Source organism: Morone saxatilis, unplaced genomic scaffold, assembly GCF_004916995.1.
Source record: "Morone saxatilis isolate NCDOM2014 unplaced genomic scaffold, NCSU_SB_2.0 Contig18, whole genome shotgun sequence".
Classification (NCBI taxonomy): domain Eukaryota; kingdom Metazoa; phylum Chordata; class Actinopteri; family Moronidae; genus Morone; species Morone saxatilis.
The window spans coordinates 20,917,310-20,935,433 of NW_023339740.1; the positions used below are offsets into that span (position 1 = coordinate 20,917,310).

Sequence of the window (18,124 nt, forward strand, 5' to 3'; positions counted from 1 at the left end):
TTTCATCACAAGAATATGATTAATCAAGCAGAAAACATGATGAATTAGTTGTAATTAGTCCTACAAGTGAACTGTTTCTCATTAAAGTAGATAATATGGGCTCCTCACAGAGATATTAAAGATACACCAACATTTTGATTTAGTTCCATCAGCTAAGAAAGTGGAAAAAAAAAATGTTAGCCATTCATTTTGTGCTGATTAAGTCATGTAACAATCAGTAATTAGTTTCGTAATTGTGGACAATTGAAGTGATGTGCTGAGATTATTAAATCTTTAGGAGGCATTGTGTTGTTTTGGTAAGAAGTTGATTATCTATAGAACAGTTAGAGGTTCCTTCCCTTCCAGTATGCATTATACCCTTTTTTTAGCACACAGAATCAACAATTTACTTTTACAGTGAGATCTGTGATCCTACCACAGTCTAACATTAAATATCTCACTTTTCTCTGTTTTCTTATTGTAGACAGTTGTAGAAAGTAAGTAATAATATTTAGTACTTTAAGGTCTCCTTTATGTTCTTGTTCCTACAGATGGAGCTTCACTATGCCAAATCATGTGTGCAGATTTTTCACAAATAGTTGGGAAGTCAGGTCCAGGATGCGACTTAAACAACTATGATGTAGAAACGTGAAGCCAAGTGCACTTAAAAGCTTTAGAAATTAACATAATTTGCATATCAATATATTCTGGAACCTTTAATGAGGTAGAAGGAGTAGATGCCTTTTTAAGCGTTTTGTGGAAATTATACTTTTTTGTCAGAAAAATATTATTGTTCCAAGTTGGCTATTATATATGTCTTAATACATTCTTGGAGGGGGTGTAGAAGTACAATTTTGAGGTTTTGAGGTTTACTTTAATTGTCTGCTACTTATACTTTTACTCCCACAGCCACCACAGACAGTATATAAAGTATTTAAAAATACCTCCACCCAATCTATCCAAAACATAAAAATTCTTCTTACATGTTAATATGTCAGTGATAATTAGCCAGACAATAGACAGAAATGTCTATTAATGTACACTGTCCCTATAATTTCAAACTCTATAAATAAAATAACAATCCAGTCACATTATGTACGTTTTTCCTAACCATTTTTGACATTTAAGAGGTTTATATTTCCCTCCAAGCATAAAACAAGTTTGGATGTTCCTCTCAGTCGTTAGACATGCAGTTGGTGTTTCACAAAATTTACACCAGATGCCTGTGTTACAGCAGGACAATATGACAGGCATTTATTGTAGGATGTAAAGCCATCATTGCCACCATATGGCTAAACTGCTGCAGAGACACAACAACAGTTTTTACAGACACACACACAGACACACAATATGGCATTGTGTACTACATGACCAGAGAGTCAGCATGGATCTAATCCGGATTTCTTGACAGATATACCTGCAATACCTGAGCTACAGAGGGATCTGTTGGGACGCAAGGGGCAAATGAGTCACCTCCCTTCATACAAAAGTCTTAAATATTAAAGGTGGTTGTATGGAGGGATGTAATTTATAGATTTATTTTATACTATAATAACCACAGAGATGGTGGACTGCTCAGGGTAATGTTGTTTTGTGACTGGATTCCAAATGCTGTATCATGAAAGTACCACTGGAAACCCTGGCACGTAGTAGGCTGAGTGTGTTTTTTAGGTTTTGACAGAGTTTTTTTTAGGAAGGGCAAATAGCAATAAGTTGAATCCAAATGTAATTGTATATATATGCATTTTAGACATTTATTGCACAAGGTCAGTTCCTTAGAAATGTTGTGTTTCTTTTCATTTCATGCTTCTTTTTGATATTTTGTTTTTCATCTGATATCTAGTTCATCTTTTTTGACAGTTATTTCCCCCTGTGACTGTGGCAGGTTGACTTATTTATAGGCTATATAACTTCAGATTGACTTAAAATCATTTTTTCAGGCAGCCTATAAGGTTTTCTAGGTTCTGATTTGGAGAAGATCTGACAAACTCACACATTTAAAAGTATATTTTTGTAATGAAAAAAGGCATCCATCTGAGCGGTATTGAGAGTATTCTGGATTTTATGTATTTTGCATTGTTTCCTGCGGGGACTCTGATCTCCCCTCACAGTCCAATGATAGAGGGATGGACTCCAGCCCCACATGACCCATTAACAGGAACAAGCATGTATCAGAGCACACTCATAAAAACAGACTGCATGAGAGATAAACATGTAAATGTGATTTTTTCTATCTTTATGACCCTCTGAGGAAATGTTATGTGTGAGTATTTGCATGCTGTAATGGTAATGTAACCTAGAGATTGTGCACACTGTTTCTGATTTTAAATCATTTTATTCGAACAAATTGAATGAACCTTAATTATTGTTTTTATCCACATAACACCTGCATATGCAGATACTGAACTTATTCATGTGCTACTGCTTATTTGGTCATATGTTGATAAACATATTTGTGCAATTATGAATTATTTATTTCCAACTGACATTGTAAGTGGGATACAAGGGTAATAGTTTGCTATCTAAGATTTCTTCCCACAACACAGAATCCGATTTTGTCTTTTAATTGGATTGTAGTGATTAATTGTTAATGTTATTTCAAGGCTTTTTAACTTCATTGTTAACAGGGTAATGTGCTTGTCTTAGCTGTCTTAGAGCCTCTTTTCATCACTTAAAGTCAACTCATTTATAACTCTAAATTTATCATAGTCTAATCACATCTCTCTGTTTACACTTCCACCAATTCACTAAAAGCAGTATTTAATTATTCATATTTGTGACAGTGGAGCTGTCTTAGTTTTGAAATAAATGTATTATTCAAGGATAATCTCACACAAATTCTCTGATATGACATATTACTCAGTAACTTAACTGTGCCCTATTATTGCAAAACCACTCTCTCTCTCTCTCTTGCACCTGTTAATTAAATTAATTACAGTTAATCCAGTTACTTGTGCTTTTATGAATCATAAGATGACCAATGCCTGTGGTCTCCCACACAAAATGCACTCTAAAAAAATGAAGCCAAATCCACATTATAGGACATTTTATTCGGTTGGAGCAGAAACATTGTCTCCATGGAGATCATCCCTCTTCTCAACCCATGATCTGGAAATGCAAGGACAAATGAATCATTATGTAAATTGATCTTCTAGGATTCCAAAAATAACATAAATAGACATGTATTTGTAAGGATGAATGAATGTATAAAAAAGAGATATTATGAAATCTTCTAATTACTGCATGTAGTGGGATTTAGTGATGCACATCTATGCTGTAACTCAAACCCTGCATAACCTACATTGTGAATTTTTTTGTAAACATTTGATTTTAATACTGACGCCGTTCATCCAGCCGATGTAGGCGGAGACACGGGTGAAGACGGTGGGCCTCCTGTAAGCGTTGCAGCCAGAGGAGGACACAAAGCTAGTCACACCGTGGACAACCCACTGGCCGTTGACACTGCAGTTCAGGGGGCCACCAGAGTCACCCTGGATTCAGAGAAAACACATGACAGACAAACCTCAAGGCCAAATATTCATATCTTTTTAACAGAGTTAGGAGCAAATGCCCCATTTTCTAATGCACTTAACTTGTTCCCACTTGCTTCTCATATCCCCTTCTAATCTCAGACAGCCTCAAGCAAGTCTTTGCAGAATATGAACTTGCGAGACTTTGTGCAGCTTGAGCACTAGCCTGGATCATTGTAACTGACTTACGCCCCTGCTGATGCAGCAAGTAATCCCGCATGTGTCCTCCAAAATATTTTTCTTGACAGGAAGGGGTCAGCCCTCAATTTAGTGGGAGACATTCAATTTTACTCTGTCATGGTGGAGTGGGACTCCAGTTCTGACAAGTTCTTTTCAGTGTTTCCCCCAGTCTGCTCGTATCCAAACATCATTCTATCTGTCCTATTCTTACTGTGACACTGTGGTTTGGGGGACAACTGGAGGAACTGAGTTCAAAATCTGAGCTGGGAAGAATCTGCTGCTGACACAGGCACCGTTAATAACCTGTTGGACGCTGTAACTAATAGCTTTATAATTGTTTCATAAATCAGTTTATAATGTTTTAAAGATCTGTTATAAGCCATTACCAATACAAATCCTGGTTTGCCAGGCTGAGGAATATCACTTACGCCAGCATTTATCCTTCCTATTTTGTAAAAATGGTGTTCTAATGCTTTATAAACTGTTACTAAATGGACACAACCTGCAACCAAAACCTTTTCCCTCATTAATGGCTTATAACTGCTTTATAAAGCTTTGTTATATCATCAACACTTTACAAAGGTAGAAAGTAGAACTGAAATAGTTGTCAAGGTCCAGGGATGCTATTGTGCATATTCTGCCTTACTGTCAATCAAGGGTAACTCCACCAATTTAACTTAACAAAGTCTGCTTACATGTCTTGGGGAGTACTACTGCATGTGAAAAAAGCTGTATAAAGCCTTTTGTGGCTCCAGAGGGAGCTGAGCAAAGTCTGATGTCACTGGAGTCAGTATCGGTTGAGGCTAAAGACTCAAAGTCTGAGAAATGAAAAATCTGTTGGTGTATAGTTAGAAAGAAAAAAGCTTACCAGACCTCTGTTGCCCGCTCCTCATCTCTGCTAGAAACTCAAAGCCGAGCTGAGTGAGGGCATGCACAGTCGTTTCTAAAACCTCATAGTCTTACCTGGCAACCAGACTCGCTGCCACCACCAGCACAGACCATGGAGTCCTTCACGGTGCTGCCCCACCATCCACCGCTGGAGCAGGTCCTGTGATCAACAACAGGCAGGTAGGCCTGCTTCAGCTTGGCAGACAGCTGACCTCCAGCTGGGGATGACACGAGAAACCCATCATACAACTGTGATAAAGCCTAGCAGGATCATACACTATCATACTATCACAGGATCATACTATATCTTTAAAATGCTCACAGATTACTTTCTTACGGTATTTAAATACTAAACTGTACTAAATACTGGGTTTTATGTCAGACTCACTCTGGGTGCGACCCCATCCACTGATGTAGCAGGGGTTGTTGTTGGGCAGAACCTGACCAGAGGGAGGCAGGGCGCCGAGCTGGACGTAGGAGTTGAGAGAAGCATCAGAAGACAGACGCAGGAGAGCAATGTCCCACCTGAGGGTCACAACCAACATGTCCTCAAGTCACTCAGTATTACATCTTTTCCCCGGACTCTTAAAAGCACATTGTAACATTCCAAAACCCCAAAATATTTCATTTGCAGTATTTTAAAACAGAGCAAAGCAGCAATTCTTCACATTTGTAGAATCATTTTCTGTTTCAGTTTTAGTTATGTGTTATATTGTATGATTGGACGAGTTTTCAAAATCTATGTTCAGAGTAAGTCTAGTAAGGTCAGCACTTTTATTTTTCTTTTGTATATATTTCTATTAAGAAATGTAGTATTTTTTAGTAATATACAAAATGAAATATCTACATAATGTGGCTGTTATATCAAATAATACATAAAAATAAAAAAAAAGCCTTCTGGTATTACTTTTATTTGTTTACAAATGTCTAAATGCATTCTGTTTTTATAATATGTGATGTACACCCATTAGGATTTGCTATTTTAATATGCAGAAGTGGGTCAAAACATGACCAGTAACCACTTACCCTCCAGCAACGTTGTTGGAGTTCCAGTTGGGGTGGATGTAGACGCGGCTCACACTCATGTACTGCTCTTTGCCTTCGTGGGAGTTAATGTCGTGATCTCCAAGAACAACACGCCAAGTCCTGGAACTGTGGACGTTCAAAACATCATCAACAACATTGCAGTGAGACCTCTCTCCAGGATATCTTTTAAAAATCAATATTTTACATGGGATCTAGATTCTGGGGGGAATTGTAGATTTTATTTAACAGTTAATGTTAGATTAAAACAGATTACTGAAATACAACAGCATTCCCAGTCAAATTTAAATCAAAATGGCTATGTAAAAACTCAGAAGCTATTCTGTTATTAAAAAAACTCCCACCTGTCCACACAGTGAGCAGCGGTCATGACCCATCCTCTCCTGATCAGGGTTCCTCCACAGGTGTGGTAGAAGCTGCTGCCAGATTTGTACTGAAGAGAGATCTAATGAAACAACAACAGAGAGCATTACAACTCCAATAAACTGAACTGTTTAAAATGTTTTGCCAAATGCTTCCTGGCAGAATTCCAGACATGGAAAGATGCTTACAGGCACCACAGGTACGCTCTTAAATGCACCCTTTAAACTTTGTGGATGAGTGTATGCAGAATATATGTTTTTGTTTCAACATATCTGACATACATGGTCATAGAGAAGTGGTGGAAAGAAACTGAAATACATTTACAATATATTTACTTAATTTAAGTACTGTACTTACTTACAATTTATGAGACTTAAATGATTTATTTTCTAGGGAAACAGCTCATTTTAAGGTAACAAAACACAATGATACTTATTTTCAGGTGATTAGACACTAATGAAAACCTACCTATGAATATTATATTCCACTTCTGCCAATAGATCCTCCTGTTACACACTGGACCTTTAAGTACACTTTGTTTTTAATACTTATTACTTACTTTTATTTAAGTAGAATTTTCAGTGTAGAACTTTTTTGTACTGAGTACTGAGTATTTTCACATTGTGGTATTGCTATTTTTACTTAAGCAAAGGATCTTAGCACCACTTCCACCACTGTTGTAGAGTCAAAAAAATCAAACTGTACCTGCCAGGGCCAGGAGTGGGCACCGGCAATCTCGCCTCCCACAACCCTCTCCTCAACACTGTCATCTTCCAGGTACCTGGGCTGGGGCTCCTCCTGCTGGTGCTCCAGCTCATGCCAGCACTGAGCCGAGCAGAGACACAGGAGAAACAACTTACGTGTCAGACATCTTATGCATTTGGTTAGGAGTTGTGTGTGTGTGTGTGTTGGTGTGTGTGTGTATTGATTAGAGTGTGTGGGTGGGTGGAATGTCAAAGACTCTTACCGAGGGCTGCGAGAGAGGTCAACACAAAAAACCTGAACATGTCTGCAGTCTCCTAAAACTTTCTGCACTGGAGACTTCCACCGACTACTCTTTTATACCCTAAGGGCCCCATCTGCTGATAGGTGTGTGTGTGTGTGTATATACATGTCCACCTGTGTCTGTCTCACAGTTATCACTACAGTGGAGGACGGAGGGTTTAATATGTGGAATAGCTGACTCAGCGACTGAATCCATTTTTTCCACTTGTTTTGGCCTTGAGAATCAGGTATGAGATTTTCCTTTACTGTAGGTTTATTTTTTCATTACTAAACCCTTACAATATATGTTGTAGTAAACCAATTTTTCACTGTAGATACTGCATGTAACAATGCTTCTTTGTGTTTTTACACGTGTTTTAACCACATTCACACTGAAGACTTCTATATCATTATCACCTCACATCTGCCTTACTTACCATCTTTAGAGACAAGTTCACTCGTGCCCAAGGTAGAGAGGGTCTCCACGTACACACACATACACATTCTGACATTTTCTGCGAGTGCACCCCTGCAGTGAAAACCCATCTTCAAATGCAATGTATGACTTTGTTCTCTTTCTGGCTCGTCTGGAAAGGCAACTACAGGCAACCAACTACTGAGATTAGTCAGAAACACAGTGATGAAGTACTCCAAGGAAGATTATCCCCACAGTGTCTGGGGTTGATTAGGCATTTTAGTTGCACAGACTGTATGCCATTTTAATTTGGCTGAAAGTGCATTTAATTATATATTCATGTTTGAGTAGAACATGTATTTTAACACTAACTGGAGAGGCTGGCAACACAAACCACCTTAGTAATAGTTTCAAACATTATGGACGTGTATGTGGGATTGTGCAGTATTGATGTGCTATTTAGCACCATCAAAACTGCACATTAACATTTTTTATATATTGATATTGATCCTCAAAGATACACACATGTATGGCTGCTATCATCTTTTTGACCTTGATATTAGGTAGAATTTCATGAACTGATTTTTCTTAACGTTTGACTTGAAGTCATGCTGCAGATTTACGTTTATAAACTGACTGTGCAGTTATAGATGCTAAACTGTTATGTGTAATGTGTAGACGATCAGTTTGTGGAGTACAGTAAAGTAGGCGAGTGGACTGTTGGAGTGGCAAAGGCAAAAAAATACATAGGAAGGGCACTTTATCATTTTTTCTTGCACATTGGGTCAGTGTAGATGGCACACATCATGTTTTAACTACCACAGAGGCATCCAAGAGGGCTTTTAAAGGACCTCAGACTCATCAGCCAGTGTCTAATCAAGCACAGAAATTCTCTTTCCGGTCCAAGCTGCTGCAAAGTCAACAACAGGCTGTTTCAGCTTGTTGACAGTTGAGCTCCAGCTATGCAGAAGGTAGAGGGGGACATGTAGAGAGCTACTGTAATGGGAATATGATGTGTGTTACACGTTGCAGGTTGTTAAATAATATAGATCAGTGTTTAAAACTTAGAGTAATAACCCCGAGGCTACGGTACCGTTTTCCACTTCAAGCCTTTGATAAGTATTCATGAGGTGGTGGTATTATAACTCTGTGTGTCCCAGTGTTGGCGGTGTACGGTAATGGCTGCTGCAACACAGGATTTGGTTTAAGAGACATGGACAATTGATTCTGACATATACTTGCTCAGGTATCAGTGGCTAAATTTCTTCATAATAATAATGTTGTTGTTTTTTCCATTGATAAATATATATGGAATTTAACTATATTCTGGGACCTTTGTTTTAGGCAACAGAAACAATACCAGCAGTGTGCCTGTATTACTGAGGCTTCAGGATGTATACATGATCAACAGTGCTGTTCTCTACTGCTCTACACATTCTGGAGCTGCTGAACAACACTTTAACATGCTGTATTATCTGAGCTCTGTTATTTGCTTTTCTCTAACAAGAGTGCAGCGGGTTAGCAGTGCAGACATGACCTTTATAAAGATTTTTTGTGCATGTGACTCACAAACTGCTCTCTCTTAGAGTTTTTTCCAACATTTTAAACTATTCCTTTGAATTCAATTTCTGTAAAATTAGTGTATGCATGTTAACTTGTATTTGTTGTGCAACATTTATTTTTTTTAATTTTTTTTCAAAAACTCAGTGGATAGTTATTTTGATTAAATTGAACAGCAAACATGATTGTTTGCAATTAAGCATATATATTTCTTCCACCTTTAAAAGTTTCAATGCCACGCTCTGGCCACCACATCAATATTTCTCTTCAACCACTCCTGGCTATATGTGAGAAACTTGTGAGTGTATATTTAGTGAGTAGAGCACACTGTAGTGTGAAATCTCTTTATTTCAACTCTAAAACGTCTTGCCAGAAACATCCACTACAGCAATACCATAACAATAAAAAATATAGCTGGGAGGATGTAACTAATGCATGCACATGAATAACAGTCACTATAACCTCCCCACAGGCCCTGCTTTAAATTGTTTCAAGGTTGAAATTAAATATTCAATAAAATAAGCTTTAACATATTTCACATCAAAAGAAATCTGAAGAAAAGAGGGAGTGCATGTGCTCATGGAGAACCAGTAAAAAGGATATACGACAAGCGCAATGACTTTCCTCTGTCACAACAGTCAGTCAGTCTATCTTTCCATTCTGATTATAGCACAGCTGCAGCATGTGTGTGGTTCCCATATGGAGACTTATTATTCATCTAATACCCTCCATTAGTGCTTCAGTACTCACTGCAGCCATTTGCTTCTAAAATGCCACAAAACCCCCAGAGAGGCAACGGAAAGGGTAATACAAACCTTCTATTTATTAAACACCATTCTTACCAGTTTTATCTGACCAATTTCTGGTGGTAGCTAAAAGAGGACAAGAGTCTAATTTGAAAAATAACAGGAATCATAATAAAGGACAGGCCAAGCAAAAGACGAAAGGCTGTAATGAAAGTCAGCATTTACTCAAGACTGCTGGCTGTCAGGACTCAGAATCAGAACAAATTTGTCTAAAAATGTTGTGTCCCCGCTCAGTGTGCTGTCTGCTCATCTCTGTATTTGTCCCATTTCTGTCACAGAGTCAACTTGCTGACAATACTGCACCGAACAGGAAAATGACAAATGTAAAGTTTTAGGAGGCCTGATTGGACAGTTGTTCATCTGCATTTCAGGGTTTATCTTGACTTTGGTGAGTGATACATTATCTATTCACAAGTGTCATAATGTGAGATGTCATTACCAGTGAAATGTTCAAAAATGACAATCACTCAACACTAAGAAATGCAGAAAATGAGACAATTAGAAATAATTTAAAACACACATATTGATTATGAATGAAGTTTATTTGTAGGAGATTTGACCAGGAAAATTATTGCAGATGGAGAACAAGCTCAATTTAGAGTTGTTCCTGTAGCAAAAAGATCATCAGTTTTAAGGATTGTCCATGACCTGCAAGAAGAAAATTATATCTATTAGTATTTTAATGACTTGACTTTGACATATGAGTCTTTAAACTGTTACTTCCTGACCGAGTTCATCCATGTGATGTAGGCAGATACGCGGGTGAAGACAGTGGGCTTCTGGGGTGCATTGCATCCCATACCAGACACAAAGCTGGCTATGCCATGGACATACCAACTGTTGTCAATTCTGCAGCTGAGAGGGCCACCAAAGTCACCCTGTGATGAAACAAACAGTTGGTTATACAGACACACAGCAATAAATACAGTTCTTTTCTTACTTGTAGTCTTCTGTTGTAACAAGCTTTGGGGAAGTATTGGCTGATATTCTGGGGCTGAGCTGGAATGTGTTTCTCTATTGCAGCCTCACTTTGGGACACTTATTATGGGGGTGGGGGTGTACTATTACAATTATAAAAAAAATATTTTAATGCACAACTCTCAATCTCAAAACCCATCTTAATATTCACTTAGTACCGTTTTTTATAAATGATTTTAAAGTAGTTAACTTCTTGCACTGAATTGTAAATAAAAAACTACAAATGAGAACTAACATTGAAGCAATCATATAAAAGTAGAACAACAAACATCTATTTGAGTATGAGTAATATCTGTTGAACAGGTGTATTATTAGGTGTTATACAGATTTAAATTTATATTATGATGTGATGTGTTTTGCATTCGCCCACAGTGGATCATGGGATTGATTGAGGTTTGGTAAAGTTCAGCAGATTTGATAAGCTGCTGGTAAACAACAGGATGGATTTTTTTTTTTATTATTTCAGCAGGTATAATCATGAGTGTGCTCAGTTTAGAAATCAGTCTATTTGTAGTATCTTCATATTTTCCACGTCACCACACTCACATTGCATCCTGACTGAGCACCTCCTCCAGCACAGATCATGGTGGTCTTGACGGTGCTGCCCCACCAGCCGGAGCTGGTGCAGGTCTTATGGTCGACGACAGGAAGGTAGGCCTGCCTCATTCTGGTAGGCATTGCTCCACCAGCTGAAGGAATAGAAAACAAACATGTACAGTGAGAATGAGATGACTGCACACTTTACAGTCAGAATCATGAGTGTGTGGGAGTTGCACCTGACTCACTGGAGGTGCGGCCATATCCTGTGATGTAGCAGGGGCTGTTATGGGGCAGGATCTCACCCAAAGGAGGTAGAGAGGCCAGCTTCACGTAACGGGTCAGTGAGGCCTCAGACGACAGCCTCAACAGGGCAATATCATTACTAAAGGTCAAAAAATGTAATTTAATCAAAACATAATATCTTGAGCATCACCAGAAATGCCATAAATTCATTCAAGGCAGTTAACCATATCAAATCCATCAAACTCCTATGTAAAACACTGTAAAAGTAAGACTCAAAACCTCTGAGAATCTAAGATATTAAGACAAATAACATAAGAAATAAGAAATGTTTACCCAAAATGTTTGCGGTATGTGGACTATGAGAATTGAACAGAATGCAATAACATACAGACCCACCCAGAGGAGATGCTGTTATTGTTCCATTCAGGATGGATATAAACATTGATGACACTCCTGAATTGCTCTGTTCCGTCGCTGTTGTGCAGGACAAGATCACCGAGGACCACGCGCAAAGAGCTGGACCTGTTTTAGCTTGGATTAGTGTACTTGTTTCCACAGTAAAACATTATAAGAGAGGTAAGACACAAAGAATGGAAACAAATATTTGTGCACAAAACCAGTATCTTAAAATAAAGGATTGGGCATATAACAGCTACTGTAATAATAGAAGGTTTACAATATTAATTGTGTCTCTTACCTGTACATACAGTGAGCAGCGGTCATGACCCACCCTCTTCTGATCAGTGTTCCTCCGCAGAAATGATGATAGGAGCCGTCAGAGTAGTACTGGAGAGAGACCTGAAGCAAAAGTGACAAAATAGTTTTACCAATAAAAAGTTTTATTTTCTTTCTAATAAAGAAGGAAAAAAGGAAAATTCTCAAATCAATTATTTTTAAGTATCTTTATGATGAACACATACTTGAAGCAGATTATAAGTTGGTGTACATTTGTAAATTAAAAACTATAAAAATGATTTATTTTTCATAATTTACAGGCAGGGCCATTTTCATACAGATATCTTGAGGCCAGAGGTAAAGGGATCCCTCTGAAAATGGCCATGCCAGTTTTGCCCCAGTTTCCAACAAAACTAACCAGCTGCCGGCTGTACATAGCTTCATTTTTCATTTTCATTTATTTGCAACTCAGGACCATGACCACATGGTATAAACAAAGGAAAGACATAATAACAATAATAGATTTATTTATTTAATTTAAACATAGATGGGTGTTTTAAACAATACGTGGGCAAATAGCTTTTTCTGTATTTCATTATGGTTATGTTACATTAAAATAAAATATGATTCTTGTCTACCAAATGATTGTCATTACAGAGGTTTAAGATGGTTTCTATCCAGTCCTTTTGATCTTCCAATGACTAATCCTGATGTTGTTTACTCTAAAATTACAAATAGTCTGCCTCTATTTTTGGTTTTCAAACAAAGATAAAGCTCTTGTTTAAATTCTACATAAATATCAAATGATGTCATGCTTCTGAGCTCACTTTGCCTCTGCAGCATGAACTAATCTCTCAGCCTCTGTTCAACAGTTTCAACCAGTTGACGTTGTCGCACTTTTGTGTGAGACAGAGATAAGACAAACCACAGTCATCCATCTGCTTAACCTGCAGGACCCATGGTGACTCATATACGCCCTTATTTTGCAGGCTCAGCAAATAGTTGTACATTATTCAACTCAGTTTAGTTTTTTTACCTTCTATCAGCGTCCCCCAGTAACTAATAATTCTCTTTTGTGACACCAACACCAACTGCCCATATACCATATTGTTGCAGATTGTCACTGTAACTTAAATTGGGTTAAACAATGTTATATGTAGTTTTTCTAATATATTTATTTTTTCAAACCCCCCACATGAATACAACATAACAGGTGTTACCAATTTGATTTAATGTGATATATAGGTGAACTGAATATTCTACATTAACAGAGGCAGCAGGCTTGTTTGTGTTTGCGTGGTATTATATATATATATGCTTTATACTGCTTTATATACATTATAAGCAGTCAACAATTTCCATCGCATACAGACTTTAGTTAGCTAATATCAGCTATTCTACAACCAAAAACAAATAAAATAATTAATAGATGAAGAGAGTGGTATCACTCTTGTATTCTAACTCTCAACAAGAAAGTGAATTTCCCAAAATGCCAAACTACTAATTTTGTAGCATCATTCTTCTGGAGATAACATAAGAAAGGAATCTTAAAAACCAATCTGGAACATGAGTTGCCCCAAGTATTTTGGTTCCTACTACTACCTGTATTTTATGTAAAAGGAACTTGCACTTACACAAACTTTTTATTCATGTTCTGTCTGGCTGTGTGATAGTGTACCTGCCAAGGCCAGGAGCTGTGATGAGGCACCTCTTCACCTCCCACAACTCTTCCTGCAGTGCTGCTCTGCATGCCACCGGACTGAAGCTCCAGCTCAGCCAGCACTGAGGCACAGAGGAAACCCATTCCAAACACAATCTCAACAGCCCCCTTGTGTTGATTGTACCTAAAGCATTTTCTAAGTTCCTACGTGAGAAAATTAACATTTGTCAGCGGTACATTATTTAAAGTACAGCCTTGATATTTCTTACCTGTGGCTGTGAGTGTGGTGAACAGTAGAAACACCAGCATGTCTGCAGCGTCTTGACATTTCTAAAAGCATGTTTCATTCTTTTATACCCTGAGCTGACCTTCATTTGATGTGGACCCTCCGCTGAGCTTGGCAGTGGTCAGAAAGGCACCTGTGGTCTGTCTCAGACTTTATCACAGTTTATGATAGTGTGTGATGGCATGTTGCCACATAACACTGGATTTACTGAAACATAAAAACTGTTTCTAAGAATCGCTAACAGTCTTGAAATGCGAACATTTATTTTCACAGTCTGTGGCCACACTTTGGTATGCTATTTTTGGGCGTCCTTTATACATGCTTTGTTGCAGAGTAGGAGGATAGTTTGACGTCTGAAGCAAAAGAAATGCGACCTTCATAATGGCAAACATCACTGTGGTTGCATAAACTGTCTGATGAGAAATTAGTCATCACTCAAAGTTTTAATGAAATTTATTTTTGGTAGAAACAGACCAGGCAAATGAAGAAGTACAGCAGGTCAAAACTTGGCCAAATGCAGTCTCTGTCTTTGTGTGTTGCAACATGGATGAGTCTTCTGTTTACATCATGATCTGGAAAACAGAAGAAGCAAGTAATGATACAGATAGTCATTAAATTCCATAAAATCCATACCTATACTAGCATTCCTGTACTGATGAGGAGTTTTTATAGTTTATTCTATGACATAAGACAGATAAACATATCACTAATACTGACCGAGTCCATCCATTCAATGTAGGCAGAGACACGTGTGAAGACGGTGGGCTTCTTGGGAGTGTTACATCCCAAACCAGACACAAAGCTGGCAATACCATGGACGTAGTATTTTCCATTTACCATGCAGTTCAGAGGGCCGCCAGAGTCACCCTGAAAGGAGATTAAAGTAAGCATCTTCAGTATCATGGACACAATGATTCAATGGTGGATATAAAACAACACATCAACTTATCACACCAACACTTCATTGGCATACAAGTAATAAAGCGCATCTAAGTCCAAGTCAATTATTTTTGATATAGCTTTAGCTACTGAGTGTAGAACTTTTCCAAATTTCTTTTTTCAGGAGGAGACTCACATTGCATCCAGCCTCAGCAGCACCACCACCACACACCATGCTGTTCTTAACAGTGCTGCCCCACCAGCCACTGCTGGAGCAGGTCTTGTAGTCGACCAGAGGAAGGTAGGCCTGCTTCAGCTGAGCAGACAGGCTGCCACCAGCTAGGCAAGGTGAAATTGGAAAGGTAAGATACACTGAGAACACTTGCAGAAAATACTCAACCATGGCACTGAAACCAACTTGTGCCCAGAGGGATCATGCAATCAACTCACTGGAAGTGCGTCCCCATCCAGTGATGTAGCAGAGGTTGTTGTGGGGCAGAATCTGGCCAGAGGGAGGCAGAGAGCCCAGCTGGACGTAGGTGTTCAGGGTAGCCTCAGAGGACAAACGCAGCAGGGCGATGTCAAATCTGAGGTGGAGATCCATGGATCAAACAGGAGAAACCAAAAATAACTAAACTAAAAATACTAGAATCCTGGGGAGGACATTTTGTCTGAGAATTCACAAAATTTTCCCAAAGATATCTGAGAAATGAGAGAGATTAATTCCCTTCAAAACATTATAACTTATCTAAAAATCTTTAACAGATAGTTCTCTTTTCAAATCAACAAACACATGTGGCTTGAAGTTCCTTAAAAACGTATGTGTGTAAGAGAAAATGCAAACCTCACCCAGCAGACACTCTGTTGGAGTTCCATCCGGAATGGATGTAAACCTGGCTGACACTAATGATCTGCTCTCTGCCGCTGGAGCTGTAGAGGTCATGTTCGCCGAGAACAACGCGCCACGTCCTACTGCTGCAATATTAAAAAAAAAAAAAAAGAAGCAAAGAGAAACACGATACAGGTTAACAATCAATGATTAGAGAAAGCTGTGACTAAAATGACTAACTACAAGTTAACTAATGTCAAAAGTAAAGACCACAACACACCAATAAATGACTCCTGGCTTTGTTTATGTTTTGATTCCCTTGTCTGGAGACTTTTCTTTCTCTTAAATCAAATAAATGAATCCCCATGGTATGTGACAGTTATAAATGAGGCTGTGAGAAGTTTCCTCATACGGGTGACATTTAGAAACACTGAAATAAATCATACCTTGGTATTGTGATAAAAGTGGGTTATGGATATTCAAGTCAAAGTAATCTAAAAATGCCCACGAATACACCTAAAACTCAGCCAGCGAATAGCAATTCTGTGTTCTAGTTAATCATTATGTTACCTGTCCACACAGTGAGCAGCTGTCATAACCCAGCCTCTCTCAATCAGGGTTCCTCCGCATGTGTGGTAGTAGTTGCTGCCAGATTTGTACTGAAGAGAGATCTAATGGGGGGAAAAAATGTGTGTGTGTTAGTAATTCCTAAATGTGATATAATGTGAAGTCATTTTGTGCTGAAACAGTGCATGTATTTTTCGTTTGTGTGTTGCAGTAGATTACCTGCCAGGGCCAAGAGTTGGGTCTGGCCACCTCACCTCCCACGACTCTTTCAAAGCTGTCCTCCAGGTACCTGGGCTGGGGCTCCAGCTCAGCCAGCACTGGTTAAAAACATGAAAACAGTGGGCACCATTTATACATGGTTTCCCAGAAGCGTCATAATATTATTCGCTTCCAACACACAGAAAGAGAAAACGAGAAATGAGGGCAGCGAGAGTGTGCTGGCAGAGCAGAGTATCTAGAGCTCAGGCGTGTTGACTAAACTAAAAATGAGTGACTGACTGGATGACAGAAAAAGTGACTGACTTATAGGGAGTGAGAGAGTGAATGAGACAGAAAGAGATAAAAAATGAATGGTTATACAGTGCAGTGTCATTTTCTTACCCAAGGCTGCGAGACTTGTCAACACCAAAAACCTGAGCATGCCTGCAGTACGTCAGAACGTTTTTACAAGGAATGGATGCTTCCCTCCTTCTTTTATACCTCAACTCGACCTTTGCCGGTGCGGAAAAGTGTGGCTGTTCTTTTCCCGTGTGACAAAAGCCAAGTAAGCACCTGTGGTCTGTCACACAGTGTTATCAGTCGGTTACCACACACCTCCTGCTTTGACCAGTAGAAAACTGTCCACAATGAAAAATGACACGTAGACTGACAAGTATATCACTGGATGACATGAGTCACTGTGATTCAGAGGATTTAGAAGGGTATTTATCATGTTTGATAAAGTCAGCCACATCTATTTTTGGCATGGATTTATGGGAAAAACACTTTTTTGTCAGGGGTTTGGCCTGAGGCGGAGAAGTGTAATGATGGCTAGCCAACCTTATGGCTGCATGAACCATCTAATATGAAGATATATGGATTGTTGCCTTCATCACCTAAAGTTTCCAAAATAGTATTTTACTGTATTTTGTACATACAAATAGTTTGTGTTGTTACTCTGTTATATAAAACCTAAAATGAATTATCTGATGTAATAGAGTGCAAGTATTTGTGAATACTTACGTTGCAAAATAATCACGTGACCATTTGAAACAGCATGAATTATGAAGTAAGTATGGGAAAACATGTTTGCCATCTCTTGTCTCAAATGGCTTTCTGAGAGGAAGGAAGAAAAAGAAAACAAAGCAATGTGCGAACATGCAAGCAATTTGTAATAGCATACAACAAAGGTATTTGTTAAAAAGGAAAAAAATATGACATTCTGTTTTTCTTGACTTCAGAAGAGTAACTGCTCAGTAGATTAGACATTTTAGAATAAACGTTGTGTGCAAGCATCCAAGAAACATTAGAGAAGATGAAATTCTACTATACCTAAATACCAAAATATAACCATGATGATTGACCACATTGTGGAAACTAACATCACATATTCAACAATAATAATTATTAATTGTTAATTAATAATATATACATATAGTTTGTTTTATAAAAATAAAATAAATTCAGAAATGTCAAGAAAAGTTCAGTTATTAGTGTTCAAGTATTGAGTAAATAAAGAA

General features: G+C 38.3%; 2 protein-coding genes across 5 annotated transcripts; both read right to left on the reverse strand.

Annotated features, from left to right (window-relative positions):
- Window positions 1–2,989: 2,989 nt before the first annotated feature.
- LOC118327958 (elastase-1-like) lies at window positions 2,990–17,097 on the reverse strand. Of its 4 annotated transcripts, XM_035661506.1 has the most exons (9): window positions 17,007–17,061; window positions 16,696–16,723; window positions 6,690–6,765; window positions 5,966–6,066; window positions 5,604–5,729; window positions 4,966–5,102; window positions 4,653–4,795; window positions 3,321–3,470; window positions 2,990–3,087 (listed from the first exon to the last, which is right to left on the reverse strand). In XM_035661506.1, exons 1-9 carry the CDS (start codon window positions 17,044–17,046, stop codon window positions 3,076–3,078), a joined length of 813 nt encoding a protein of 270 aa, XP_035517399.1. In that variant the 5' UTR covers window positions 17,047–17,061; the 3' UTR covers window positions 2,990–3,075. The 4 variants fall into 4 exon arrangements, with proteins under 4 accessions (XP_035517399.1, XP_035517397.1, XP_035517400.1 ...); XM_035661504.1 differs by lacking the exon at window positions 2,990–3,087 and having other exon boundaries at window positions 3,261–3,470; window positions 17,007–17,082; XM_035661507.1 differs by lacking the exons at window positions 2,990–3,087; window positions 3,321–3,470; window positions 4,653–4,795; ... (2 more) ...; window positions 5,966–6,066; window positions 6,690–6,765 and adding exons at window positions 14,567–14,703; window positions 14,849–14,998; window positions 15,207–15,349; ... (1 more) ...; window positions 15,860–15,985; window positions 16,410–16,510 and having other exon boundaries at window positions 16,626–16,723; window positions 17,007–17,090.
- On the reverse strand, window positions 10,466–14,154 carry LOC118327959 (elastase-1-like). Its single transcript, XM_035661509.1, has 7 exons — window positions 14,115–14,154; window positions 13,864–13,967; window positions 12,208–12,308; window positions 11,907–12,032; window positions 11,513–11,649; window positions 11,274–11,416; window positions 10,466–10,627 (listed from the first exon to the last, which is right to left on the reverse strand). The coding sequence occupies exons 1-7, from the start codon at window positions 14,152–14,154 to the stop codon at window positions 10,466–10,468; spliced, it is 813 nt and encodes a 270-aa protein (XP_035517402.1).
- Window positions 17,098–18,124: the final 1,027 nt, after the last annotated feature.